At 39.5% G+C, this 27,990-nt stretch overlaps 1 protein-coding gene across 2 annotated transcripts; it reads right to left on the bottom strand.

The window, feature by feature from the left end:
- Positions 1–57: 57 nt before the first annotated feature.
- On the bottom strand, positions 58–27,990 carry DCP1A (decapping mRNA 1A; the record flags this gene model as incomplete). 2 transcript variants are annotated; one of them, XM_084214481.1, is made up of 10 exons in its annotated part: positions 58–199; positions 1,660–1,878; positions 3,855–3,920; positions 4,627–5,382; positions 8,648–8,767; positions 12,168–12,306; positions 16,658–16,724; positions 24,915–25,042; positions 26,844–26,884; positions 27,856–27,990. In XM_084214481.1, the coding sequence occupies 10 exons, from the start codon at positions 27,988–27,990 to the stop codon at positions 119–121; spliced, it is 1,752 nt and encodes a 583-aa protein (XP_084070607.1). In that variant the 3' UTR covers positions 58–118. The 2 variants fall into 2 exon arrangements, with proteins under 2 accessions (XP_084070607.1, XP_084070608.1); XM_084214482.1 differs by lacking the exon at positions 3,855–3,920.

Here is a 27,990-nt window from a genome sequence, read left to right on the forward strand (position 1 = left end):
CTAACAAGTTCAAATTCAAGACATTGAAAACTAAATATTCTTTTACAAAAATATTAGTTTTATAGATGAGGCATTATTGTTTCTAAAATGAACATATTTTAAGTAGATTCAGCTTCAATTATAGCTTAATGTTGTCTGTACTCTTGGTGAGGACTTGCAAGTAGACTTCATGGATAGTGCTGAGAAAACGGGAATCGTTCTGCAGGAAAAATAAAAACACATTAGAAACATTAGTGAAAAGATGCCCAAAAAAGTTTAGTTTAATGTCTGTTTTGTTGTGATAAGGTTTCCTTGCAGTTGGTAAGGGAAGGAGCTGTGTGCCTGCACAAAAGGTGCTTTTGGAACACACACAGGCTGTGAACTATGAAGCTGGGCAGCAGCTGAAGGCATCACCAGGCACTCTGGATGCCCAGACAAACAGACGGGGTCACTGTGTCAGCCTGGCCACATCTTGCTTCCCTCCAGAGTCCAAACCATAGTCTTAGGCACAGAGAAGCCCATTCAGTGTACAGGCTCCCAAATCAAGTCTGCCTGAGTGTCAGATGTGATATTGTTTGTCAGGAAGAGCAGCCTGAATGGGACTGCAGTGTGCTCTACAAGAATTCCCAAGTCAAAGCATGACTGGGAAGTGAATCAGCTTCATCTATGGACAATATTTACAGATATTTCTTGAGTCTAATTCCTTCAAACAACAAGGTACAAAACTGTAACTTGAGAGTGTAATACTCTCTTGACAAGATCTGAACAGCAACTGGTATCCTGCTTAGAGTGCTGTATGAGTACTCCCATGCTGCAGGATATGCCTATTTTGGTCTTCATTCAGCTCTCTCTCTGCAAAGACTGGAGACAAATATCCCTGTCACCTCTCTAAAATCTCAACTCAGAATATTAGCAGGTGAGCTCAGTTCCAAGATCAGTTTAAGTCTTTACTTAGAAAACCCATACACACCAGCAGAAGAAAAGGTTATGTAAAATGGAACAGATAAATCAGGCAACCTAATGATGGGATCTGGTAACAGTCTTTTTGGTTCTAACAACTTGGTCACTGGGAAGATGCTGCTTGTTATTTTTAGATTTGCATTTTGGGTATAGGCTCTACTAACACCAGAATGGAGTGAGCAAGAGAATCCTGAGCTAAGAAAGAACAGTTTGTCATTCATGGCAACTTCACCATGACATTAGAGGTCAAAATCATCTCAGTGCACAGCTGCTCCCAACATCACAGATTTAATTCAACAGACTTTTTAGTCCCTAAAAATAGCAGAAGTAAAACTTTGCAATTTCCATTTCAAAGAAACACACTAAAAGTAAAGATAAGGAAAGGTTCTAGGGAACTGAAAACAGGAAATCTTTCCTTGAGGAAGTGGAACACTTTAAAAGACAGCAAATCAACTTCTACTCCACACCAGCTTCTACTACTGCAAGTTACTCCTCACTTATCTACAAATTCATATGGATGTGAAAGGACACTAACCAAAAGGAGCAAGCTGTGCCATACTCTGTGTACAGTGTAGAGTAATCTGCCCCTTTCAAAAGAAAAGAACATCTTTTGTAATCTTTCAGGGCAAAAGGAGTTACAGGGGTACAGAATTTGTCAGTGCTGCCTCCTATGCTTGGAACCCCCTCCCTCAGAAACTCTGAGCTCTGTATAGACACTACCTTTATTAGATGTATCAGTGCTTCTTGAAGCTGAGACCTACTGAGAACAGTAGGAGGTGTAGTCTGAATTTCTGTTGTTCCAAGTGTTAAAGGCGAAGAAGAACTGGCTTTATTCTCCACTTCAGTAGCTTTTGTAGCTGATTGCTGAAACACACTTGGAGACAAGAGCACTGAAGGTGTTACTGTCGTCGTGGCTGTAACAAACTGTGGAGGCGCAACCTGTAAAAGAACAGAAGATTAATAAGCACTGTGTTCAGTAAGGATGAATGATGCTGTAAAGGCTGGAGAGATAAGCATAAAGAAAATGAAATAAACTGCAGCCACGATTCTTCGGTCAGATATTGCAGAATAGCTGCTCTTAATCAAGAAATATCTTCCTATGAAGATTAGTATTAGTACCAATAGTACTTCTCATTTTCAAAGCTGAAGAAGGTAGCAGCCTTGAACATTCTTGTATGCAGACTCCTTTCTACTCATGTGGTTGCTACCTTCCAGAATTTTTAGAACAGAACACATACAATGAAAGTTGAGCTTTTCACCTAAGAAATCAAGGGAGCCTGTAGTTGTTAAGCAAATTATTTTCCTTTGGAGTTTTCAGAAAGATCAGTCCTGCTTCCTGCACCCCCACTTCTATGGTCTCCCACAGATACTGTACTTCAAATTTGAAGTGCATCTCAAACATATTTAAAGTAATTGCTGAATTATAATTAAAGCATTGGAGTACACTGGAATATTCTCATTCTGTTTTCTCTTGGGGGGATGCAGGATGGAAATATTTTGAGGACCATCTTCCCACCTCATCGTTCCACAGGTCTGTCTCCATTTCACTACAAAAATGCACATCCTGCCTTTAACACTTTTTCCTTTTAAGCATAAATTGCACATTTATAGAACTACTACATTTGCATCAACTGGACACAAATAAATGTCCTCTTTGAGTAACTCTGACATTTCCTGATAAGTGCAATTGTTACTCAGGCTTCCAGGATGACCAATAAGCCAATCTCACTCTAAAGAAAAGCAACACTAAATGTGATTTATAAAGGTGTTTGATATGTCAGCAGAAAGGGCTCCCCTTGGATAACCAACAATCTTCAGAGGAAGAAGCCCTCCAAAGCCATCTAAAGTTAATGTGTATAAAATAACAGCAACAGCAGAACTAGAAAATTGGTTTTCTTGTAGTCAAAACTGTGAAGACTCGCAGCGTGGGATTTCAGCTGAAGACAATGTGTTTAAACTGACAGTTTACTATACAACATGCACATGTTTCTTAAAATTCCCAAATCCATATAAAATGCTTTGAATTAGGTAATTATTTACTAACTGGGTCATGATCAGACTGTAGAGCTTATTTTATAGCATCCCAGTAGATAAAACAGCATTTTACTTCAAGCAGGGGCATTTTTTTGCCTTCACAATCAGATCTGGGCATGCTACTAAAACTGCTTTCATGGAGAGCAAGTTTGACAAGAATGAGGCAAGATATCTGAAAAAGGAGTGGGTGCATAAGGGAAAAGCAGAAATAAAATACAGATGGTGTCCTAAAATGAATACATAACAAAAAGGTAATGAAAAGCAGTTCTTGAACACTTGACTATTATCAAGTAATTTTGTAACTATAACCTGAAACTTAAAACTGATACTTTAAGCTGTTATCCAAGGCAGTTCTAAGAAGCTTAAACCGGCTCTCAGCTGGCTAAAATTTACTATCACAAGCTTTGCTGTAGCAAATACCGGTTATTTTTTCTCTCCATCTTCAACTTTTTCTGCTTTGTATCAGTTCATAAGATACAAGGTATCTCAAGAAAACTGAGACACAGCAAGGCAAGGATTGCATTTTAAGCCTCTGGGGTGCTGAAGGTTGGGCCAAAGCTAATATATCCTACTACAATATTATGGCACTAGTACTCCTTGCTTGCAACATAAAAACCCCAGTTCAAGTGCTGCAAACTCAGCACAGGGCTGCAAATCCAAAAATGTATTTTCATTTCTGCATTAGAACCAACAGTAAGAGTGACTGTGCAAGAGCAGTGCACTGACAGCAACCCCCCCTTCCTCCAGTACTGTTTCATAACAGCTCCTTCAATGTGGTCAGTGGGCAGTGACTATTTGAGATATCAGCCAGGTACTAGAGCTGGGTTTTTCCCCCTAAGAAAACCCCTGAGACTGATTAGCAGAGGTACTTATCCACTTACTTGATTTGCTTTAGACAAAGTTTTCGGCTGTGGAAATACTTCTGATTCCTTGTTTTGTTGTACAGTCTGAGTTAAGGGGAAAAAAAAAAGCAAAATTCACAGGTTACCATCCACAGCTCAATTTCTAGAGGTCATTCTCTGTTTTTCAGAAAGCCACAAAAATGCAAATCTCAAGATTTTAGATATAATTAGATCAATTTTGTAAAACTAATATAATCCTTTTTCCAGGAAGCTGGAAAAAGAGAAAAAAAAATCTGAACTTATGTTTTATGGTTTCAATAATATGGCAAACCTATAAAGTCATATCTCAATGTAGCCCACAGGTACCCACAGAAGAAGTGGGTCCAAACTGAAGGAGTACAAAACACTCAAAGCAAAATAATCAGAAAAAGGAAATTGTTAATTGTATTGCAGACTTCCACACATCATCTCCTATCACAGTGCTCAGCCTGCAACCTTCTGTCCCTTCTCAGATCCTCAGCTCTGAGCAGTACTTTTCTGACACAAGATGAAATCTTTAGGACTTTTTCACCCACTAACAGCAGCAGTTTGAAAAACCTCCTCCTCTAGAGACAGGTCTGTCACTGACTGCAGGTGCTAATGATACAAAACTAATGGAACTGAATTTCTAATTTCTAACTTAGCCATTCAATCAATACCACAAAGTGGAAATCCTTCATTATCTTCAAACAGCTAATATACAACAGCACTGTTCTCAAGGGAAAAATACATGTAGTCTAAAGCTTCATGGATATCAAAGCCCACAGAATACCTGAAGGGGAGAGATTATCTTGCTGTTCAAGGCTGATGGCTTACTGTGAGATTCTTTGAAGCTTTCTGGTGTTGCAAGTTGGCCAACCGAGGCAGAGATGTTTGGTGTTAGGGGACTCTTAGTGAGAGACTGCTGCTGTGTTTGGTCATGCTGTGGGGTCAACCTGAGTTTCTGGAGAAGATCAACACTTGTATGAGATGCATTTGAGACACTCCCTGTGTTTGCTGTAGTCAAGGGTGCGATGAGCTGGCTTTGGCCAGCCATTAAATTCTGTGGAGCGTGGTTCACTTCAGATGGCGGCTGATTCACCAGTGGGGATATGGGCTTGGCAGCTTGCTGCATAACTTGCATTATACTGTTGCTTTGTTTGAGGCCAGGAAGCATCTGAGCAGGGGCAGCTTCCATTGTTGAGGCTGAATTAAGAACAGGGCTTAAACGAACTGAATAGCTTGGAACATTTTTCAGCTCAGGCTGGGAAACTGAAGCTGGAGGTATTATCATAGGTGTCAAACAGTCCTGCTGGCTGGCACTGGGTTTAATGCTTGGACTTTCACATTTCCCCAGGGACTGTTGCATTACTGGTGACTGGTCAAAGGAAAAAGGCAAAAGCAAACTGTGCTGCTCTCTGGCAGATGCATCTGTCTGCAACTTCTCCATTCTCTCTGGATTGGGATATGGAGCTGCAGGCTGTTCCTTTTGGACAGAGGTTCCAAACAGTTCCTCCAAAGTCAGATGCTTCTGCCTTGACTGAAATGGCTAAAAAGAAGGAAGAAGTTTTCAGTTTAGAACTAGACACAGCACTGTGAAGCTCACACAGTCTATCACAAATTCAAAGAAGTTAGGAGGGACAACGAGGTCAAATGCATATAAAACACAGTTTGGGTACCACAGGTGCCCTATTCGTAGGAATTTTGAAATTAATTTAATTTATGAGGAACATCCTGGCTGTGTATGGCTTTTCCTTATGGCCACCTCAGGACAGTCTCTGCAGCAGTAGTCAGGAAGGGGGATGGCTATGGATTCTGTCAGGAACATGGCACCTGCCATCATCCATCAGCCCTAACTACACAAGGCACTTTAGGGAAGTGGAGGGAAAAATCACATGTTGGAAAAATGCTCACAGAATTTACAGAATTGGAAATAGTTAGATGCTCTAAAAGATGGGAAAGGATCATAAAAACCAGAAGCTGCACACCTGAACTAGCAATACATGCCTAGATAGTTTTCCTAGCCCTAGTGCAGTAGATATTACAATAGGTAAGAGAATTTCTATAGACTGAAATATGTATCTCCTCGAAAAGTATGTTACATGTACACAGTTAGATCTACCACTCCTTTAGTCTGTCCCCCAAAAATAAATCTACCTACACCTCTGATATTGTTAGAAAAACACGGTTTTAACAATACCATATTTTGCTGAAAATATTTCAAAATGTGTTTCAGTAAAGAGAAAAGAAACAGCTATTAACACCAGTGAACTCAAAATTTCCTTTTTTTTTTTTTGAGGTTGCACAGGACCAGAAGTTATGTAAAACAGCTGGACTGAAATACAACATTCTGTTCAGAAGACTGAATGGCCTGAAGCACAATTCCAGTGTATTCTGATGGTATGTCTAAACAAAGATGCTACTTCACAATGACAACCACTGCACCATGACATGGCTTTGCTGGCTCTGATTTCCCCAGCACAGAGAACAGCAGCCAAGGCACAGCAGCACAGGTGCCACAAATAGCCCAACAACAACCCCTTGAGCTTGAAGTCACACTGTCTTTTGCCCAGGTTACTCATCTCTACTGTCATTGTTATTCAATTTTAGCTAGTTAAAAGACTGGCACCCTTTCATTTTGGGGCTGGGGGATGCTATAGTTTATAAACCTTGTTAGTTATGTTAGCAATCTTTTCCTAGAAAGTTGTTCTTGCTTTTTTCCACTGATCCTACTGTTCTGGAGACCGGTCCTTCAAGCATAACAACTCCATTAAGAGAAAAATCACTGTTCCAGATCATTTCAAACTCAGCTGTTCACTTCAGTATGATTAATTGACTAGCCTTCCTTTATTAATACATTACGAAAGTCAAGTAATAAACTGAAATCGTTACCATGCCCTGATCCAAGTCAAACTGGATAGTCTCAAACATCAAGTTACTTTTCAGCATGGAGTATAAAACACCTCTTTTGCCTCGTCTGTCTGAGGTGTACTTGGAGCATTTCATCAACTCAGTGTGTTTATGAAGACCTTTATCACAAGGGGCTGCATAAAGGCCACAAGATCACTTTAATTCATAGGAATAGAATGCTGCTGCTGCTCAGAGGGTTTCTCCAGAAATGATTTCAGATAAATTAAGCTTTTTAGTCCCTGCTCTGCTTATTCATGGTTGAGTACCAGTAGTTTGGTTCAGTTTTGCACACTGCTGGCACAGAAGCATTTCATGATACAACTGATTTTAATTTTGAATTGCCAAGATACAAGACTTAACTACAAAATATTATACAGAAGACATTTATTTTTATTCCCAAATGTGTGGTATCTTTAGCATGAGATGCAGTTAATCAACATGCAAGTGTGACATTTTGGAGGGAATTTAGCAATCTCACTGTACTTATGATATGCACACTATTTTTTAATTTCACTGGCCATCTGTTTTAATTAGATGAAAAATGTATATTTTTATAGTTGAAATGGAATGTTTTTCCAGTAGTCTCTCAGTTGTCCATGTTACTAAAAATGTGACTCAGAACCAACACATTTGAAATATATTTGAACCTAGCTAACTGGCTTTATAAAACTATCACTTATGTTACCCAATTAATTTTTTCCAATATCTCTGCAGCTATTATTTTAAATAGCTCAACAGAATTAAAAATATGACATTTTACATGTTCTATAAGTCAGCTTTCCCTTTAATTACTTCAGAGCAATTTGTTAGAATCTTATCTTTCCAGTTTTTCCTTTACTAGTTCCTGTTCTGCAATTCCATGCACTGTCAGGTGGAGCTTTTCAGCTGATTTTGTACAGTCTGCATGGAATGACCCAAAGAAAATATGTGCTTTGAAAGCAAAGCCTCAGGCAGCCCTGGTGCCAGGTCTCCAGACATGGCATGCAGCAAACAGAGCTGGCTGCCAGGGGTCACTCCATCACTGACCCAAAACCAGAGGTGCTGCTCAGGGGCTGGAAGGGCTGGGATAGAAATAATCCAGCAAACTCCCCACCTCTCATTTTAGTTCATTAATTGTTACTACCCTACCCCTAAATCAGATTCCTGCTGCCCAGCCCCAGCTCTGACCCGAACTAGGAACTACAATTACTCCTCCAAACTGTATTTTATTTACAAGTACTAAGTACAAATTTGCCCACGTTTTCTAGGGCATTTCACATCTCGGGCACGGTGATTTATTGCATCAGAAGCACCCCAGAGAACCACGGCAGGGAGAGGAGCTTTCCATGGGGCACTTCCAGGAGCACCAGCAGTGCCTGCCCGGTGCCCACTGGGTGGCACTGCAAGCAGGCCCACGGCACCTCCCTGTTACAGGCAACTCAGGTACTGCACAGTTCACTTGTTTCTCTAAATTAATCTCTACAAGGTCTTGTATCAAGCCCCAGCTTCCTTGTGCAGGACCACAGCTGTGGCTCTGAAGCACAGACAAACCTTCAGTAAGTGTCTGAGACAGAACACCAGGGTTTGAGGTCCTGAGTGAAAGACCTAACCACCAGGCATGGTCATCTGTTCTTGCTCTGTCTCTCCAAGTCATCCCACACATCACCACAGACTGACTTCTTCCAGAAGCCAAGTGGGCCCATTTCAACGTGGATATTCACAGCAGTGTGGACATAGCCTCTCATTTTTAAAATGCTAAGTCAAAAGACAGAATTTAGGATCCTAAAGTCTTCAAACTCATTTGTTTAGTGATACTACATTGGGCAAACACTGAAGGCATCCTAACAAAAAAATCCATTTGGGTACCCAAACAAAATACTAAATGAAAAAAAAAAAACCCTCATTTAGGGTTGGAGGAAACATACCTGCTCTTGCACTTGTAATGAAGGCTTCTGTTCTGAAGGCTCTGTGCTTTCTGGCTTTGGAGGATTTGAATTCTGTTGCATTCCAGAACTTGATATAATACTTAGGTCACTAATCTGATTCTGAGGAGGGAAAAAAAAAATTAATATAAATACATGAGTTTCTGTCTACATTTACCCACTATACAGTCCTGTTTACATAGCACTTGTGACTGAAATACAGATGATGTACAAAGCACTGGTTTTTGTAAGACACTGTGGAATTCACAAATATTGTTATTTATTTTAGGAAATAAAAATCATACCAAGACATCCAGAATCTGGTATGCAGTCATAAAACTTTTACTCTTTATTATTATAAGAAAAGCCACAAGAAAATACAACTGATTTTATAATTTTTCAACAAGAAGAAAAATGATGCATTAAAGAAAAGGTGGGCTTTTCACATCCTGTATCTGCATTGGCTGCTAACTGAGAAGTTTGCTACACTTCATTCAATCAGGAATCCAAACTAGAACTGCTTAGGGAAAAAAAAATCCTGTCAGTAAGCACTCTAAGTGGATGGAAAGACAGCTTGTCACTGATTTACTTCCACTAGATTTAACCAACCATGTACATTTATTTTCAGGTGTTAATTTGGTTTTCTGTGAACAAAACAAAACCAGGCAAGACAGTTGCATTATGACACAGTATGTTTCAGATGGATTTGACTTTAATCTTTAATAAGCATAAAAAGAAACAAATACAGATATTCTATTACTGTTGAAATCACCAGAAAAACCCAGACTGTAGAATAATCCAGCTTTCATGGGTAAACTACACCTGATGCATATGATAGAGCTCAACCATTGGTACAACACATGGTGATTGCTCTGGTATCTTACCCAAAGCAGTAAAATATGGGTTAAACTTTTTTAGCAATGGATTAAAAAACAATCTGAGCTTTATTCTTTTGTTTGCAAATTCTAATTGAAAGCAATAAATACAAAATCAGCCTACATTTTGTGATTTAAGGACAGAAGTGAGAAGCAGACTCTTGCATCTTTCTGACTTTTAGCCACTAACTTGAAGGTCAAAACTCCTTGTGCCTGAAAGGCTGGAGGCCTTTTAGTTATAAAATCAGGAAAGACAGTTTTCTTTTCACTACAGGATAAGCTGCAGTATGTTTCCCTGCTCAAACTGAAATACAAACACAAAACCACACTATAAAAAGCATCCATTCACTTCATTAAAAAAAAAAATCTCAGAGTTCATTCATTTTCACATATGGGCTTGATGTAGTGTGTACTTGAAGGATTAAGCTGATTTGGAATCCTAGATTAAAGCACTCAGACCTTCATAAATCTCTTTTCACTCCCTCTGCCCCCTTCTCATGCTGACACTCTGCCAATCTCATGTGGGCTGCACACAAGGATTACTGTATGATCCATCTGGAATGTACCAGCAGATAAGTACTTTCTGCTCCTAAATACAAATTCATACATAATTATCAAGTGCCATAAAATTATTAAAAAAAAAATAAGTCAGGAAAGGTCTTTTAAGAAGGCATCTTCCAAACAAGTTGGTTACTTCATCACATTTACATTGGCACACTTTGGCTACAAGAGCTTCAAAATGAATGTGCCAGGGGTTTGTTGCTAAAGCTGAGGTGGTCAACAGAACATTCTACAAAGAAGTTTGCTTGAAACATGACCAACATTGTTCAGTTCTGCTTTTCTGACAACTGTACAGCACCACAATCACAGCAGGCTCTCATGGGATCACCATGGACAGGTTCATTTATGGTTCATATACACACAAAAAGGAAATTAACTAATTATTCCAATTTCCCTTGTGTTCTAAAAATATCAAGAAAGAAAGACACACATATACAATAATAAGAAGAAATAAAGATACAAACCCCCCAGTTTTAAGGTAGCTCTGCTGTAGCCCATGCCCTGTCTATTTCACTGCTGTATTATTGGCACCACAGATATTGTCTGTCCATTAAAATATCTGCATCTGTTCCTGCCCATCAGAATTTTACTTGTCTACAAAGCTTCATCCATGATGCTTAGGAACTTGTTTTCTAGCAAAAGCTTTTCAGTACTCTCATATGAAAAAGATCTGAAAATTAGAAGAGAAGCTGGAATATCCCAAGTCTCCCAAGAGCCATCTGTTGGAAATGTGTATTATCCAATATTGCAAGGATGAAGAGGGAGAAAGGCTTCATCACACCCAGGAGGGCACTAGCAAAGCAGTGCATTCTCGTGGTATGGGCTTTTTCCCTTCTTTGCAAAAAGACTTCAATTTCTTCAAATCTGTCTAGATTGATACATCACTGAAAGATGAATCATATTGTGATCTTTCCTCCTGTGATCTCACAAAAGCTGCTACCTGCACAATGCTGGCCTTCATATAGAGACACCTTCTCCCCAAACAGCACTGACACACATTCAGAATGAATTTTGTTTTCATCTGTATTTTAAAGTATTAAAAGAACATAGGAGTGATCTCCAGAGCTGAGTATCTAGCCTGGGTCAAAGACACTGTATTGTTTATCACACTGCCCTGACCTCAATGTACATCAGACAGTGACAGGTTAAGTTGGCTCATACAGGGTTTAATCAACATGCTTACTCTCTTCTCATCCTACACTGTGTTGTAACCATCCAGAATCTCACAAAGACTCAATTTCAAGTACTCAAAGGAACTCTGCAGCACAAGCAACTCCTGGAAGGAATCAAGCACTGTGCAAATGTGCTCCCTCTTCTCTCAGCAGCACAGGCACAGAAGCCAATGGCTCTGCAATGCAATACTCACACATTGCTTTACTATGGCACATTCCTGTATTATTACTCTGGGGAAGAGGCGTGTTCAGAATCTCTGCTTCCATTTTTGGATCTCCCACACATTACCTTTATATTCACCCTGCATGTATGAATTTGGTCCTTATGACTATATAAAGTAATTCTTTCCTAAGAGAAGTAACATTCCTCATTATGTAATCTTGTGGATTTAGCACTGGCAAAGGATAACAGGCTTTTCCTTCTGAGATGAATTATTTTATTAAAGGGAGAAACAGTAGACAGGACACAAGTAATAAACTGGAGAACAGAAAGACAAAGGAACAGTATTGTTACACTTAGTCTACAGCTAATAAGGAATATGCTTCATAGAGTCTACAAACAAACTGAATGCCTCAGTCTCTAACACCACAGTTCATCTTTTGAGACTAAGAGACAGATGCTGTTTGGTACAATTTTTATTTGCTATTCCCAGAGACAAGATTTTCTCACAGCAGGAGAAATCATTATAAAATGGGTCCCACCCTTCTACACTTCAAGTTGGACCACATGATCAGGATTCAATCCATCTTGCCTGAAATCACAGAATGTTTCCTAGTACAGTGCTTCTGAGGGAGGGAACAACACACCACTCTGAAAACAAGGCTGCTGGAACTATTGTAGACCCTGCCCACCCTTTAAACAAAGCACAGCTGATGTGCTAAAAACAGGTTTCCAGAAAAGAGACATTTACTTACTCGTTCATATTCATCCTTGGCTTTACTAAGCATCTCTAGGATGTCAATGGGCCTGTTTTCATTGCAGCCATTGGTTCTGCTGGGACTTTTTCTGTCCTGAGAAATTTGCTGCGACCTCTGAGCTTCTTGTTCAACCACTCTGTAAAAGAAAAGGAGAAACATGATTTAAAAATTTAACTAGAGTTAACATCTTGCTAAAAGCAGTAAAAAAAAAAGTACTCCCAGCACATTAACCCATTTTTCTGCCTGAATAAAAGCCTAACACATAGCTGACCAAAGTTACACAAGTTTTCATTTGCTACAGAGTTCATACAAGACAAATTGTCAAATGGTCTGCACAATTTATCTCCCCTTCACAGAGCACTGGTCTGTCTCTCTCAAAGTTTGCCTACAGTAAACACTACTCCTATAAAACTCTCACGTTTAGACATTTCTACAGTGAAATATACGTGGACATCCAAGCATGTGATACACAAGAAGCACATGTCTTACACCATACACTAAAATACAATTTTTATTCTTTACTTCCTAACATGCATTTTTCCACATTTAGCCAAGTCATGCTATGTCATTCAACAAAATTTGTTACCAAACAGTTCTTTTTTAGGATGAGGCCTACCATTATGCAACAGAGACAATGGGAAAGAAGAGAGCTAGCTAGATGTCTCTGGAATCAGTCTGCAAGAGGACTTAGCAAGTCCCCCCTCACACCCCCACCTAAGGCTCTGGAAAGAACAGCAAACCATTTCCTCTTCAAGCTGCCCTGCAGTCATTCCAATTACCTGCATTACCTCTGGCCTCTGGTGCCTATGGTTCATTCACTCACCACTTCTACTCCACCCCTGCCTGCCTCAAGTATCCAAAACCTTCCATCTGAAGCATAGGTAAGAGATGCAAGAAGCTGATGTGTACCTGGTCATTTCATTAATAAAAATAAAAGCAGCATACACTCCTAATCCATATGCAGTTCACAAGATATACATGGCTGTGCAGTGCACTGAAGCTTATCCTCTTGAAATAAACACACACCAGCCTGTAATCCCTTCTTTTTTAAGCCTGCATTAATCAAATATGTTAAGAAAAAACAAGCACTGTAAACAGGGCAGAGCTCTGGAGCTGGCATGTCACTTGAGAACTCGCATGCTGTGGAACTGATGGCTGAGGGGGGAGCCAAGAGGTGCCATCACAACAATCACAGAAAGTGTCAATCATTGCAGCCTCCAGTTTCTTTGGGTCAGTTAGAATTCAGGACAAACTCTAGATTTTATAGGCTGTAATTATATGTACCTCTATGTTTACATTTCTGAAGAAGAAACAGTTCAAGTTTTGGAAGTTTCTTCCCAGTTTTCTAGCTACAAAGCTTCTTTACTTCACTAGAGTTTAGCTGAAAAAGGGTTAATTTGGCTTTTAACAATTGCTTTGACAATTTTTCATCATACAAGCTGGTTATTTAACCAGCTCCTGATTACTTCCAGCCTTCTCTGTAAGCAGCAGTCACCTGGCAAGGTAACTCACAATAGGGAGGCCAATGTAACCCTGATAATTTCTGAGAATTGCAGCATGTGCTGGTTTGGATGAAGCAGCTCAATACTCCACAAGTGTTTCTATGGTGACACCCTGAGAGAACATTTTGTTCTAGCACCTCACGTGGTCACCCAGTCCTGGCTTAGGACCTCTCTAAACTCAACTCCAAAACTAATGCTGAGAAAGAGCAAGGTAAGAGAATCAGAATGCTTTGCTGAGATGTTAAATGCCAGCATAATTGTGTAAGAAAAAAGAAAGACTTCAGTTAAAGGGAAGATTCTGGGCAAAGTGAAATCACACATGGTGCCTGGCAGGCAAAGCAAAGGCTTCACTCTTGAGACTTTCCTTTTGCCTTAATTAGTTGGCCCAGAAGGTTTCAATAAAACATTCTCCCCTGAAAACAGTACTCATTGAAATCACAGCAAAATACCTTCAAGGAGTGCAGGCATTTCACAGAAATGTTTCATAAAATTTCTGAAAAACAGTTCATAGTATTTTTCTCGTTCATTATGAAGTGGTGTTACCTTTTTAAAGTTTACTTTCTTTTTCAAGAATAACAAATTCTCTTCATCTAGGTAATTGTCTAATAGCTCAAACTCCATCTTCTGTCTTGTGCACATTACATTTCAATGGTGGTGATAGAATATACTATGAAACTCTATCCCCAGAACTCTGAGATTCTTTCCCAAGTCTAGTCTGCTTCCTGTATCTCAGAAGCCTCTTTGGGTCTGACCATTGAAACAGGGTAAAACAAGCTTATAAACCAAACTGAAAATAACTCCCCATACAAACTTACAGGTCAGAATGCAATAGTTTTCTCAAATATTTGAAGCCCTCCAGTTTCTGCCCTACTTCTTTTAGAAAGGCCACCCCTCAATCAATCATCTTAACTTGACACAAATTAATTGTTTCTGAAATCAGGAGTTTGATGACTCCCATGAAATGTTTTCATTTCAGAAAATTCTAGAATTCTTAAAAAAAAAATTTGTAAATCAAATATCTAAATACCTTTCCTGGGGGAAAAAAACCAGTCAACTACTGCAAATCTGTACACTGAACATGCTCCGTGTGCAATCCAGGATTAAATCTTTTTTAAGCAAGGCCTGCTGTTTCTTCCCATTATATCAGATAGTGGAAGAGGCACACATTCCTTCAGGGACACAATAGCTGCTGTGACAGTTTGTTGAAGAATATCTGGAGTTACAGCATTCAAAATATACCTGGCACAACCTCACAGAAGGTCAGGGGGAGGGAGAGAATGTGAGAAGTGAAGTCTGTGATTACAAAGCCTAATTTACTTTTCTTTTCAAAGATAAGCCACCAAAATACAAATGGATGGCCTGCAATCTTGTTAACTCAGTCTGGCACAATAAGGTCAAGTTAAATGCAGGGAAGAGAATGCAAATCTCCTTGAAACCTTTTATGGTTATGTTTTTGAAGTGCTGAAGTATTATAAAGGCAGCACTCTTTCCTACCAGTGATTAAGAAAAACTCCACCTTAAAAAAAGGGTGCAAATCCAAATTTCCACCCCAAAGACAAAAAACAACAGAACAAAATTAATACTCTTGGAAGAAAATGTAAATACTGCAATCCAGCCAAAGGGGTAAATGTGCTTTATGGACTGCTGTGCCATGGCTAGACTGGTCTGTTACCTGATCATACTTTTTAAGACTCCTGAAGCATCTGTAGCCCATCATTTGTGCTACAGTGATCAGAGCAGTTGAAATGGACTTAAGGTTTGCTATCTCAAGTTGGATCTGCACTGCAGCTGTGTGTGACAGGATAAGAATATGGTAGAGTTTGACAGGTCAAGCTCTCTCTCACACTTCAAACATTAACTGATGGTTTTAGATTAGAAGAGAAAGCCATGTCTCTCTGATGCTCTGTTTATAAAGAGGAGAGGCAGTAGATGTTTTGTTATTTGTTTTGGTAACAACATCCAAGAGTCAGTTTCACACAATTGTTTTCCATTAATCCTTAGATACGGACAAACTAACTAACAGTAAGAAGTCCAACATAACTAGGAAGAAAAAAATAAAAGTGGGAAATGGGGTTATAAGGATGAGAAAAAAGAAAAGGAATTTAGAAATAGATCTTGACACCAATGTCTGTCATTTGTGTTTTCTCTTACTGCTTCTGTGTGAAAATAATAATAATAAAAAAAAAAAGCCAAAATCACCCACACCAAACCCCTACACTAAGAAATCAGATCTCAGCTTAAAATATCTACACTGTGACTAGTTTTCATATAATTAAATATTATATATTTCCATGTAAATAAATTGTGCAAGTCTTCAGGATGGCCTGACTGGCAAGCCCTGACATGCTGCTGAAGGGATGCAAGAGATAAGAGGGTTCAGGAAAGCAGTGTGATAGCAAAGAGGAGCAAAGCTGAAAGAGGGATAAGAAGATACCCTGGGTTAGTATACCTACACTCTGCATTTTAGCAAGAGTAACTATCCCAAAATCCAGAAATTAGCAACACCAAGCTCTTATTATTTCACACTCCTAAACCCCAAATTCTAGAAAATTCTACCTAGTTCTCCTACTAGTCTTTAATCTCTTCACTTTAGTCAGGAATAACACCAAACAAACCACAAACTCCAAGAAAAAAACAGCTCATCACAAAACAAGCAAAACCCCCCAACCATCGTTCATTTCATTACATTCTCTGCATTAGAATATCTTTTGCCAGCCCCTCTATACAAAATAGAATATAAAATAACACATACTGCACATAGTTGCTTTCTTTGGAGAATGCCAACTAACACTTAAAATCGTATTTTTTAAATCACTCAATTGAAAATTTTAATGCTGCAGTTTTTTAAAAAACATACCTATAATTTTCATTAGTTAAAAAAAAAACTTGTATGAGAAAGAATGCTGTATTGCTCCATTTTTAGGAGAGTGAGGAAAAAAACATACACATTTAATTTAATAATCTCTAGAAGGCCCCAGTACTTACTTAGCCATGAGTTTTGCTATTCGATGACAGTCATTCTTGTCATAAAACCAAATACTGTAAATTGACACTAGAAAACAAGGGAAAAAAGCAAGTGTAAGACAAAAAAAAAAGTAATTAAATAAATAGCAAAAAACCAGGAGTCCACTAGATCTGCAACATACAAATCTCCATCAGTTTCCATTGAAATACTGCATGTCACCACCTACTATTTAAAAAGTAATCAGAAACAGCACACGTGCAAACATAAATACAATTTCAGTCAGATTGAATGGAAGAACTGTAGAATCCTGATACTGTTTGTAAATAAAAGTGGCAGGTAAATGTTTTATCAGCAGGTGCCTTCTCACTATTGCTGCAACCTCCTCTTTTGAATTGACTTTATCATTTAAGCTAGGCAAGGAATATCCATTTTAAAAACAACACTGATTTTTAAATGTGTCAAATTCAAAGACCAACATTAAAATTTTAATTATAGCATGACAGTTCAGTCAGAGCCTCTCTGGAAGGTTCCGTCTCCAGAAGGAAGCAGTACCAAAGTTCCCATCACAGTCACATTCATGGAACAGCTTAAAACTACACTGATAGTGACCCCTGCTCTTTGAAGCTATCAAGGACAAAGCAATGAGAGCAAAAGGCTTCCAGCTTAGCAAGACAGGCTCATTCTGGCTTTCAGAATAAGTAAAATTCCATTGAAAATTTTCAGAGCTGCAGCTTGACCACTGAGCCTCCATCAAAGGAAGAAACTTTGTCAGGAGTGCCATGAGCTGCTCCTTCCCCAGCAATCCTCCCAAAGGCCTTTTCCCCACACAGCAGCTCCTCTCCCCACTGCCCCCAGCTGCACCAATGCCACAAAGCTCCACAACTCTTCAGAACTGTATTGAATCCAGCCCACAATGCAGGTTACTTTAAATCTTAATTCACCGATGAAGTTTGTCAATGCACAAAGTGCTAGAACATCAAAGGCAATTGGACACTTTACACATGGTACCATTAAAGTATTTTAATTTCTGAAAAAATGCTTTCAAGCCTTTAAAACTCATCTTTATACTGCAGTTCATGTCAATGATTTTATATAGATGAAATCACAGATTATAAATACACTTAAAGTTGAAGAAAAGGACTGTTAAAAAAAATTACACAACCATTTCCCGTTAGAGGTATATTTTTATTTCACAGTGAAATCCTCTTTCTTTCTTTACTCACTTTTTTTCCTCCACAAGATACTCAAAAACCTCAAGCAAAGCCCACTCAAAATAATGTCAAGCCATGGGAAAGAGGACAATTATTTACCAAACTTTTTCTGGCCCTTCAGCTTATTCCAGGTGTACTCTGTCGTGCCAAAATCCTCAAGAAGTCAGTTAGACATCTCATTTCTAGAAGAACATCCTATGACAAGCTGAAGTTCTTGACTTTTCTTTCTTTCATGAAATAACAGCTGAATTAATTTGGGTGTTTTTATCTTTAGAGATTCCAGCTTAAGTAATAGATAACAAAGCTTTTCAAGTCATAAACAAGGAAATCAATGCACAAAATATAAACCAATAAAAAAGCATTTCACACACATAGCCAATGCTTATGAAATGCTTCTATTAAACTTTGCAGTTTAATACAACTGGATTTTCTGCTGCATAGAAACCTACAAACTTTCCAGGTTGCTACGTGACTAAAGAAGTAGCTCATACTTTAGCACTAAAGAAAAGACTTCATTACCAGACAAACTGCCAAGAGGAGAAAGCTGCTTCAAAAACACACTTGCTGAAGAAATGAAGATATGGAACTTATAATAATATTTAAATGGGACAAATTATAAAAGTCACACTCAATTCTGCCAGAAACAGGCCTAGACAAGACCTCAAGTAGATCCAAATCTCAGTTTGGTGTCGAATATGAGGCTTTTTTCCACTTTTGTACTACTGGCAAGCAATCACAGGGAGTCACTGCAAAACAATTTTACACAATATTATGAAGATGCAAAGCAGATTACAACTTGGGCATTAATGTAGATTCAGTCCACAGGCTCTTTCCAAGAGCCCCCCTGTACTGCCAGCTCAGCTCCCTTCCCCAGAAGTGTGTGTCCCAACAGCATGACTATTACTATTTAATATACATTTTCCTATACACTGTACTTCCTTCCATGCATGCAGCTTCAATTAAGAACATTCTTATAGCAAAGGCAGAGATGGTCTTACCAGCTCTTTTTAAATATGTGATTTTTTGCTATACCCAGCATAAATATTAGCTGAACATTCCTATGTCTGACGGCACCTTTCTACTGCAGTTTTGCAAGAGTTTCACCGAACAGAAGCCACTGAATTTTTCCATCCAGCTTTTCTACACTGAATGCTGGGCAGCATTTTTAGCAATCAAGTGACAGTACTTTGTAATCATCAGCAGCAATTCTTTCAGTAGGATTCACACTGCATTTTGACACCCCTGGAATAATGAGTAACCCATACCACAGACAAATCAGGTTTCATAAAACTAAAAGAAGTCATCCATTTTCATAATCTATGTTCTTCTCAGACATATATAATTTTTGTTAGAAACACTGACCCATAAATATTTATCTAAACACACAGTACTCAGCTTCTCTCCAAACTTGTCTGGATCAATCCTTAAAACCTGATTAAAACTGAAATGGGAAACCAAAGAGCTTTTGAGAGAACAGAAGGATTATGGAAGACTTCCTGCTCAAGCCCAACAGCTGAATAATACCAAAAGGAAGGTCTTGGACTCTTCTATAATCTGGATTAAGAGTGGGAGTAGCCAAGTGCCACTGCGAGACAGAAGCCTCATCCTTGGCAACATAAAACGAAGCTGCACCCCCAAACTGCAGTTTCACCTCAGCTCTCATTTTAAGTAAGCAGCAAGAGGTAGTGTCCCCACCCTCACATTCCCACAACTTTTTTAACCCATTGTACCCCAAGGGGCCCCTCTCCCTCATGTCAGCTGGGTACATTCTAGTTCAGACCAGACCCTTGATCCCATTTCTGCATCAGCTTTGCAAAAGGCCATTGGAGTATAAGAGAGCACAAACAAGAAGCTTGGAACACACAGGAAGGGAAAACTTAGAATGGAACTGCGTGCCAGAGGAAGTGCACATGGACTCATCAGCACTGCCAGCAGTTCCAGACACTGTCACTCCCTTCCCCCAGGCAGTTTAGCCATTTGTACAAATACATCCTCAACTCATTCAAAGAGATTATTTGTTTAAAACTTCTCTTAACTATCTGGAAGAGCTGGTACAAGGGAGAGAAAAGTTTTATTTTACAGGTCCAATTTTGATGTTGCCATACAATGAAGCAGAACAACTGAACTGGAGTTTTTCAAACTCTTGAAAGCAAAGGACGTGTATTTTGAAACCCCTCCTATAATGTAACCATGGAAAACAACCCCATCTCACTTCCATAAACAAAAGCACATATATGCATCATTTTACACCTCAAATAGAGTTTGAGGCAAAATGACAAAGATCTCTCTCCTAAAGCTTGTATTTCCTCTAATAGCAATGTCAGCTGAAATGCCACCTCTCCTCAGTCAGCTCTGTATCACTGACATTCTTCATATTTATTTCCTACATGTATATATTAGTCTGTTTTATATTATATATAGACTTATAAACCTTTAGAATGACAGAAGAAAACCTCTTGCAGTTAGAGTGCTGTCTTTCAGGTCAAACAATGTATTTTTAGAACATCTCTACAGTTTTCAATCATCCCCCCACCCTCCCCCAGCTTGCATTGCTTCTTCTACTATGAAGATATGAAGAAAAGGCTCCTTTCTTATCTCAGACTAAACCACTGGGTTAATGTGCTTGCTGGAGAGCCAGGCAGCCTCAGCAATCACAGATATGTTACACTTAATGGAACATGTGTGATAAGAGACTTTCCTTACCAGCTTTGAAACCAGTCAGGAGCTCTTTGAACACTTCTAATGCGACTCATTTCTCTTTTGCTGTTCAGGATACAAGTTGTTTTCATCAATAATACAACAAGACCAGAAGACAGCACTTTGTAACTGAGTTTTCCATTTATATGTATAAACCTCTCCAAAATCCATTATTTTTGTATTACTAACTCTTACTTTGGACAGGAATAAGAAGCAAGGAAAAAACCACACCACCACAAAACCCCACACCAAACAAGGACCATTTATTTTAATCCCCAACTTTTATGCTAAACATCTGTCTTTTCTGCACCATGGAAATCAGCCTGCCTGACCTCCCAAGTGAACTGGCTTGGATTAAAAACCCTGTTTATCAAGAGCAACACCACCGATACAAGGGAAAAGTTATAAATGAGAAAGGCTCAGAAGACTCTTTCCTGCAGAGTTTAGGAGGTAAGTTCAATAGTGCTTAAAACTTTGACTAATTTTTCTTAATTATTAAGCAAACTTTTAACTAACAGCTCCAGATTCTCACATTACAGACTGAAAGAAGTACGTACTGAACTTCAGACTAGGCTGTTATTACTGCTACTGGCTGAACTGTATGCATTTTTAAAACAGAGTTTAATATGCTTTCCACAAAACACAGACAAGAGAAAACAAGCTTAAGTTCATTTAAAAAAAGAGAAAAGGTCAATGGGATTCAGTATTTAATGAACAAATACTCTGAGTTCTCTAAAGAATGTGCATGTGTCCAGAGGGAGAGTTCAACAAGGATCAAATATACCTGGCAATACCTATTCCAGACTAAGAAATAATAAATGGCACATTAAGTATGGAGTATAATCTCAACATTTTTACCTTTTAAGAGTAATTCTAATTTAAAAATATGTTACAGCAAGTGAAACAATCTCTTTTCAATATAGTAATTTCTTATCTGTTTATGTTTGGTGATATTTGCTTTCTTTAATAACAGTGAAAACAAGAATACCTTTTTTCTATTTACCACTGCAAGTGGTATAAAGTCTCACAGTTTCTTAGTCACATTCTTATCACTTTGTTTTAGGGTCTTATGCCCAACAAAATAAATGATTTAAGTTTTGGGGCAGCATTATATCCCATCTTTTTGCATTTGGTATTCTTTTGGGGTTGGAACCACATTATGTAGCCAGAATAATTTTGAGAACAGAAATTCTGGTGTGAGGAAAGATTTCCTTATTAAAAACTGAAATATGAAAAAGGTGGGATTGGGATGGGGGAGAACCTCACAGGATAATAACAAAGTGATCCAAATGTCTTCCATTGTGCTCAGAGAACAGCAAAAGGCAGATATAAGAAAGGTACTGTAACTGCTCTCCTTCCAGAATGCCCATGGAAGTCTCCTTCATCCCCCCGCTGCCAAAAATGGGAGGACTCCCCCCAAGAGCTGTGGAAATCAGTAATTTCCCATAAGAATAAAATGGCCATTATCCAGTCTTGGTTTTAGAGTATGAAAATGCCTCTGTGCAATTGGATAAAGTATCTCATGACTACAGCTTAACAAAGTAAGTTCTGATATGCAGCAAACCAACAATTGCTTTGTATAGTAAGAGTGTTGGAAGAAATCAAACTACAAAAGAATAGTAAAACTCCACCAAAATATTATGATCTAGCATGACAGGCAAAGAGGCAAATCATTCTAACAGCCTCCAGCCAAGCAAAACCAATGTTTGTAGAGTGCTTGCAAAGTTCCTCCCATAAGTCATTAGCAGCTTGGAGCAGGTTACTTGTTGTCCCAGAGCAGGTCCTGTGCCGCTGAAGACAGAAATGCCAGAGGTCTGATCTGCTGCACAGAACAGACCTGGCCTCATTTTAAGTCAAGACAGAATCTCAGAACAAAGTGAAAACATGAAGTTTGTAAAACAGTAGTACCACATTGAATATAAATATTGTTGACATGGAACCTTCCCCAAATGCATGGTGACACAATTTTGCTTTGATCATCTTCTACTTTTCTACCATGCCCTGGTGAAGCACAAATCTCTATTTGTTACTGATCCCGTTACAATGTAACTGCAAAGGCACAAAGTACCTATTTGTCTCTGACAAACAGCACTATTAACATGATTTTAGGTTTTTACTGGAGAGTCTGAGCTATCCCATTTGTAAGCTAAGGAAACAGAATCAGCAGTTCAATCACTCATAAAGGGTTTCTAATGACGACAGGAGATTTCTTCAAGGACGCAGTAAAAGCCACTCTACAAGACACAGGGTTGTGTAAGAGGAAGCTTTTCCTCACACAAACTAGCAGTCCATCCTCTTCCAGTCATTAAGGGATCTCGGAAGAACTTCACCTTAAGCCATTAGAGACACATGACATTAAGCCCTTGGAAATACACATTATAGTAACTACTGGCTTAAACCTTTGATTTGAATTAGTTCCAAAAATGCAAAGGTTTTTCATGCCAGCAGGCAACTGAGCGGAAGTGGAGATCCTTCCGCATGAAGAGAACTCGGCCAAGAATCCCCTGATCCACCCAGACGAACAAAACTCACACGTGTTGAAATCTGTCTGCAAATCTAAATTTGCCTGCAAATTCACAAATACTGTGCAAATAGAGGCAAACAGCTTTAACACAATTCAACTGCATAATTTGTTTTCTAACTCTTTTAGAGGACAGAAAATTTAGAAAACCTAATGTAAGGAAAATAATCCAAAACAAAACAGCTTAATGCAAAATGTAAGGGAGTAAGTGATGTGGAAATTATAAGGAATAAAAAGCTTAGATGCCATTTTCAATGCTTTTAAGCTTGTATTTGAACAAAGTGAACACATTCAGAGGGCATGAAACTCATCTGCAGTTTATTTGTGGCACCTGAGAAACTAACTCATGACATACTAACTGCACTGGACACCTTCCATCTGCAATCACTGGAGACAGGATGGGGTGATGAAAGAAAGGATAGTTTCTGACCAAAGTCTTTTAAAATGTCAATGGCAAAGAAATAAGAGGAAAAAAAAATACTCCTGATTACTTCAGAATGCAACTCCCACATCCAGGCTGTAATTTCTTCCTTGCTGACCTTTGTATGATTTCCTCCCTTCCTTGTAGTATTCTATGTCATCTCTATCCTAAACCCATGAGCCTCCCACAGATCTTACACACTTGTGTCCCACAGGAAAAGGAGAGCTTTTATCAAGGAAAACAATTGGCTTCAGGGATTTCTAATGACTCACACACAGCCTATACCTTCTCTGATTACAACTACCTGAAAGGAGGCTGTAGCAAGGTGCTGCTTGGTCTCTTCTCCCAACTAAGAAGTAATGGGACAAGAGTAAATGGCCTTAATTTGTGCCACTGGAGGTTTAGATGGGGTATTAGGAAAAGTTTCTTCATGGAAAGGGTTGTCAAGCCCTGGAACAGTGCCCAGGGCAGTGGTGGAGCCACCATCCCTGGTGGTATTTAAAGGATGGGTAGATGTGGCACTGAGGGATGTTGGTTAGTGGTGGACTGTGCAGTGCTGGGTTAATGGTTTGGTGTGATGATCTTAAAGGGATTTTCTGACCTAAATGATTCTGTGATTTCTTCCCTGAATGATCCTCTAGTCACTATCACACACCATGGTGATTCCACAGCAGCTCCTGCTTCCTTACACCATCAGCAGTCCCACCATATGAATCAACTTCATGCTTCCCTTATGTCAAGAACCTCAGAGCTGCAACTCTTTCCTGACACCTTAAGGTCCATCTTATCCCTACTGCCTCCATCTACAGCTCCTCTTCTTTGCAAACCAAGCTATCTGCATAAACACCCAACTCAACACTGTACTTCTCCCAGTCTGTTGCCAGTCACTTCCCTAACCTCCTAGAATTTTGAACTTACTGATCAGTTTTGACTCTTTCCCCTTTGTGACACTTATGGAAGGAAGATGGCTAAGATTATGAAGCAGAGGAGATCATCTGCCTTAGGCTGTTCTTTGCCACCATGATGGAATCTATCCTGCTTCTTACAGATCCCAGAGGTCTTCCACTGGGAAAAAACATTTGACTGGTCTATTAGGTACACCAAAGCACAGCCAAAGCAGTGTTCCCATCAAGGAGACATTTTGATGGAGGAGGGAGATACATTTAGATCAAACCTATAGATCATTAATTAAAGACCAGAGCAACACTGCACTTTGGTAGTATATTTGCTTTTTACTGAAAGCAGGCAGTAATTATAGACCAGCTATTTAAGTAAATTTAGCACTGTAGACAGAAAACATCATCAGATATTTCACTGGAACCCTCCCCATTACATTATACTTGAAACAGACATCACAGTAATCAGAAGTGATCTGGGTTATAAAACTGAACCTGAAGTTTATTTGGATTAGAGAAAGTTATACTCACAGCTGGCATTTCTGTAGAGCAGAAAAGGTTCATGGAGCTGAAACTCCAAATCTTTATTTACTGGCTCAACCAGGTTGTGCATATTCAGTCGATTCACTATCGTAAAACCATGATAAGGAGAAGCTGACCTATTGTATCAAAACAAAACCAAAGATTAATATCTTCATCAACATAAGTAATTTTCTGACACCAAGTTATGAATTTATCTTCAAATTTCCATTGCTGTATTATGTGAAGCTTTAGCAGTCCTGCAGCTCTCACAGTTGTTTTTCTATGCCATTTCTTGGCATGCCACCTAATTTTAATTTCAAACTACACTTACCTCAAAGCAGGATTAGGATTAACATTAGAGTTCTACACTGTTAAACTGCTGAATCAAAGATATGCCTCCGAAAAATCTATTCAAAAAACTAGGGCAGGTCCACCATTAAAATGCAAATGTATTCAATACTTGACATAAGATCATTTTGAGGCATTTCAGAATTTTTTTTATTAGAGGAGAAAAATCAAACCACTTACACAGCACCATTACCTTACTGTAAACAGACATGACAATAAAAAAGTGCTGCTGTCTTAAATAGCATGAAGTACACTTACAGGGGGAACCATAAACAGTGATTTCTTCCTAAAGGGAGACTCTGGAAATAAGGACTTAACCCAGTGTCCTGAAAGTAAATTATTCAGAATTGTATTCTTAGTGAAGCAATTTTTATTTATCTATTTTTTTTCTGGACACCAAGTGGAAACAGAGAACACTGAGCAAGCACTGAAAGTTCAAGACAGTTTTAGATCTGTTTTCTCTTGCTGCATGAATGTCCTGTCAGCACTCAACTGTGCCTGTAAACTTGTGTACAACCAACAACAACAGCACAATGAAGGCAGGCTAAAAATCAGACACAATTAGCTGGTAAATATAAATACTTCTGTAATGATGTGGCCACCTTTACCTAATGATTTACAACAAAAATCTGTCAAGAGCTTCCAAGAACAGGGTAAACAACCATTACCATCACAAGTGAATCTCTTAATGCACCACACAGAATTTGTTTGAAATAATCAGCTAGTGACACTGGAAGCTTTTGCTTTGGTTTTTGTTTTGATTTTTTTTTTTAAGTTTGGTTCACTTCCTTACACTAAGTATTTCCAAACTGGGAGCTGAAGTAGCAGGAAGTGGTTACTCAAATCCCTACATAGTGCCAGAATAAAATATTGTACAGACCAAACGATGACAGTCTGCTTCAGGATGGCTTAAGTCTACATTATTTCTATTTCTTACCTTCAACAAAGTGTTATTTCATTTAGATTTTTTTATTTGCCTATAATTTTAAACTTGAACTTATGATTGATTTTATGTGCTAGTTCTCCTCCTCACCCCTTTTACATGTCCTAGAGAACTGGAAATTTCTTCCATGGTTTTGAGAGGAAAGCAAATAGCCCCCAAAACCAAACACTACAAAATCTCTAGTTTTTGGGCAACCTCATCCATTTACAAAAATTTATGCCATATTCCAGGAGTAAACTAAAACATATTATTTAATTTCTCATCTCTACTGTTTTCATAATCAGCTTCACGGATTTTTAGGAGACAAAGGGAGACTTGGCACTTAACAAACTCAATGCACTAACAAATGCTAATTAATAAATTAAGCTCAAGAAACCAGTTTTTGATGTGGGTACATATGTGGCATTCAGGTTTTATGCTTTCTCAGCAATACTTTTAGGGGCTTTTGACAGAGTTATTCACCCATGTGCAGAATTTATTCTTTTTGAGTGAGTACACAGCAGTTAACAGCTGGACAAGAAAAAAATGATGAGTATGAAAGCTCTGCAGGAAGCCATCTGGAGTTTGTTTTCTTAAGGAAAGAAAACAAACATGACCACCACTATATCCCCCCCTTCCCCAAAAAACTAACCCAAACCAACCCTTACCTTTTATACACAAATAAGGTCCCTTCTATGTCGGTTTTCTCCTACAAAACACAACAAATGCACTTCAGGGGTGAGCTTGTTCACACAAGTAGGTTTTAGACAGTGTTTTAATGAGAGACTTACAATATCATTATCTTTCCATAAGGTTTGACATCACAGGTCTAAAAATATGCTCTGCTATTTTCAGAAACTACCAATTTTTTTTTTTATTACAAAGATTAGGAAGTTAAACCTGCTGCCCAAAGACTTTGCTCACTCTCTCTCTTTGCCGATGTGATACACACACAGCGTTCCACAGCCTTCCCCTGCTGAGCCTGACGGGGCAGGCTCCAAATATTGCAGAGGTTGTGTTCCAGTTCTGCTGCAAGGAGAAGAGCACAGCACGCAGGACTGTGGCCATGGCTCTGTGTCAGACGCCAGCTTCCAGAGCAATCCTCACCACGGGCGTGTGCGAGCAAAGTTGCTGCAGCTCCAGGGCTGCCCGTGACAGCGTGGAGTTCCCCGTACTCCCCTTTGTATGGCTCCGTGATGAACCGGGCAGTCGAGGCAAAACTGTGCTTTAATGCAACGACGAACACTCCCATCTCTTAAATCCCCCTCCTCCAGAATTAGGGCTCTGCGCAACAGGCGCGAGCAACAACAACAAAGTACGATTAAAAAAGAGAAAAAGTCAATGGCCACCAGCAGCCAAAGCGCCCTCCAGCCCCAGCGCTGCCCCGGTCCGAGGGGGAACGGCACCGCCTCCCCGAGCACACACACGGCCTCGCTTCTGCCTCTCCTCCTCTGCCTCTTCCTCCTCTCTCCATCTTCCTCCCCCTCCTCCTCTTTCTCTCCTCTCCCTCTCGCCCGCTCTCTTCGTCTCCTTCTCTCTGCTCTCCCCCAGCACAAGCGGGGCAAAGCGCCCAAACCCCAAACTCCCGCTGGGCGAGCGCAGCCCCGCGCGGGCCCCGTGCGGGCGCGCCGGGCCAGGCGGCTGCCGGGGCACGGGCACGGCCGGGCCCGCCGGACTCACCCACTCGTTGTCCTTGGGGCTGAAGCTGTACAGCGCGACCTGGCCGGTCACGTCGGCGATGCCGGTGATGAAGGGGTCGTGCCGCCGCAGGGCCGCCAGGCTCATCTCCTGCCCCGCTCTGCCCGCCGCCTCCAT

The sequence above is a fragment of the Fringilla coelebs genome (assembly GCF_963513975.1).
Source record: "Fringilla coelebs genome assembly, chromosome: 13".
Classification (NCBI taxonomy): domain Eukaryota; kingdom Metazoa; phylum Chordata; class Aves; order Passeriformes; family Fringillidae; genus Fringilla; species Fringilla coelebs.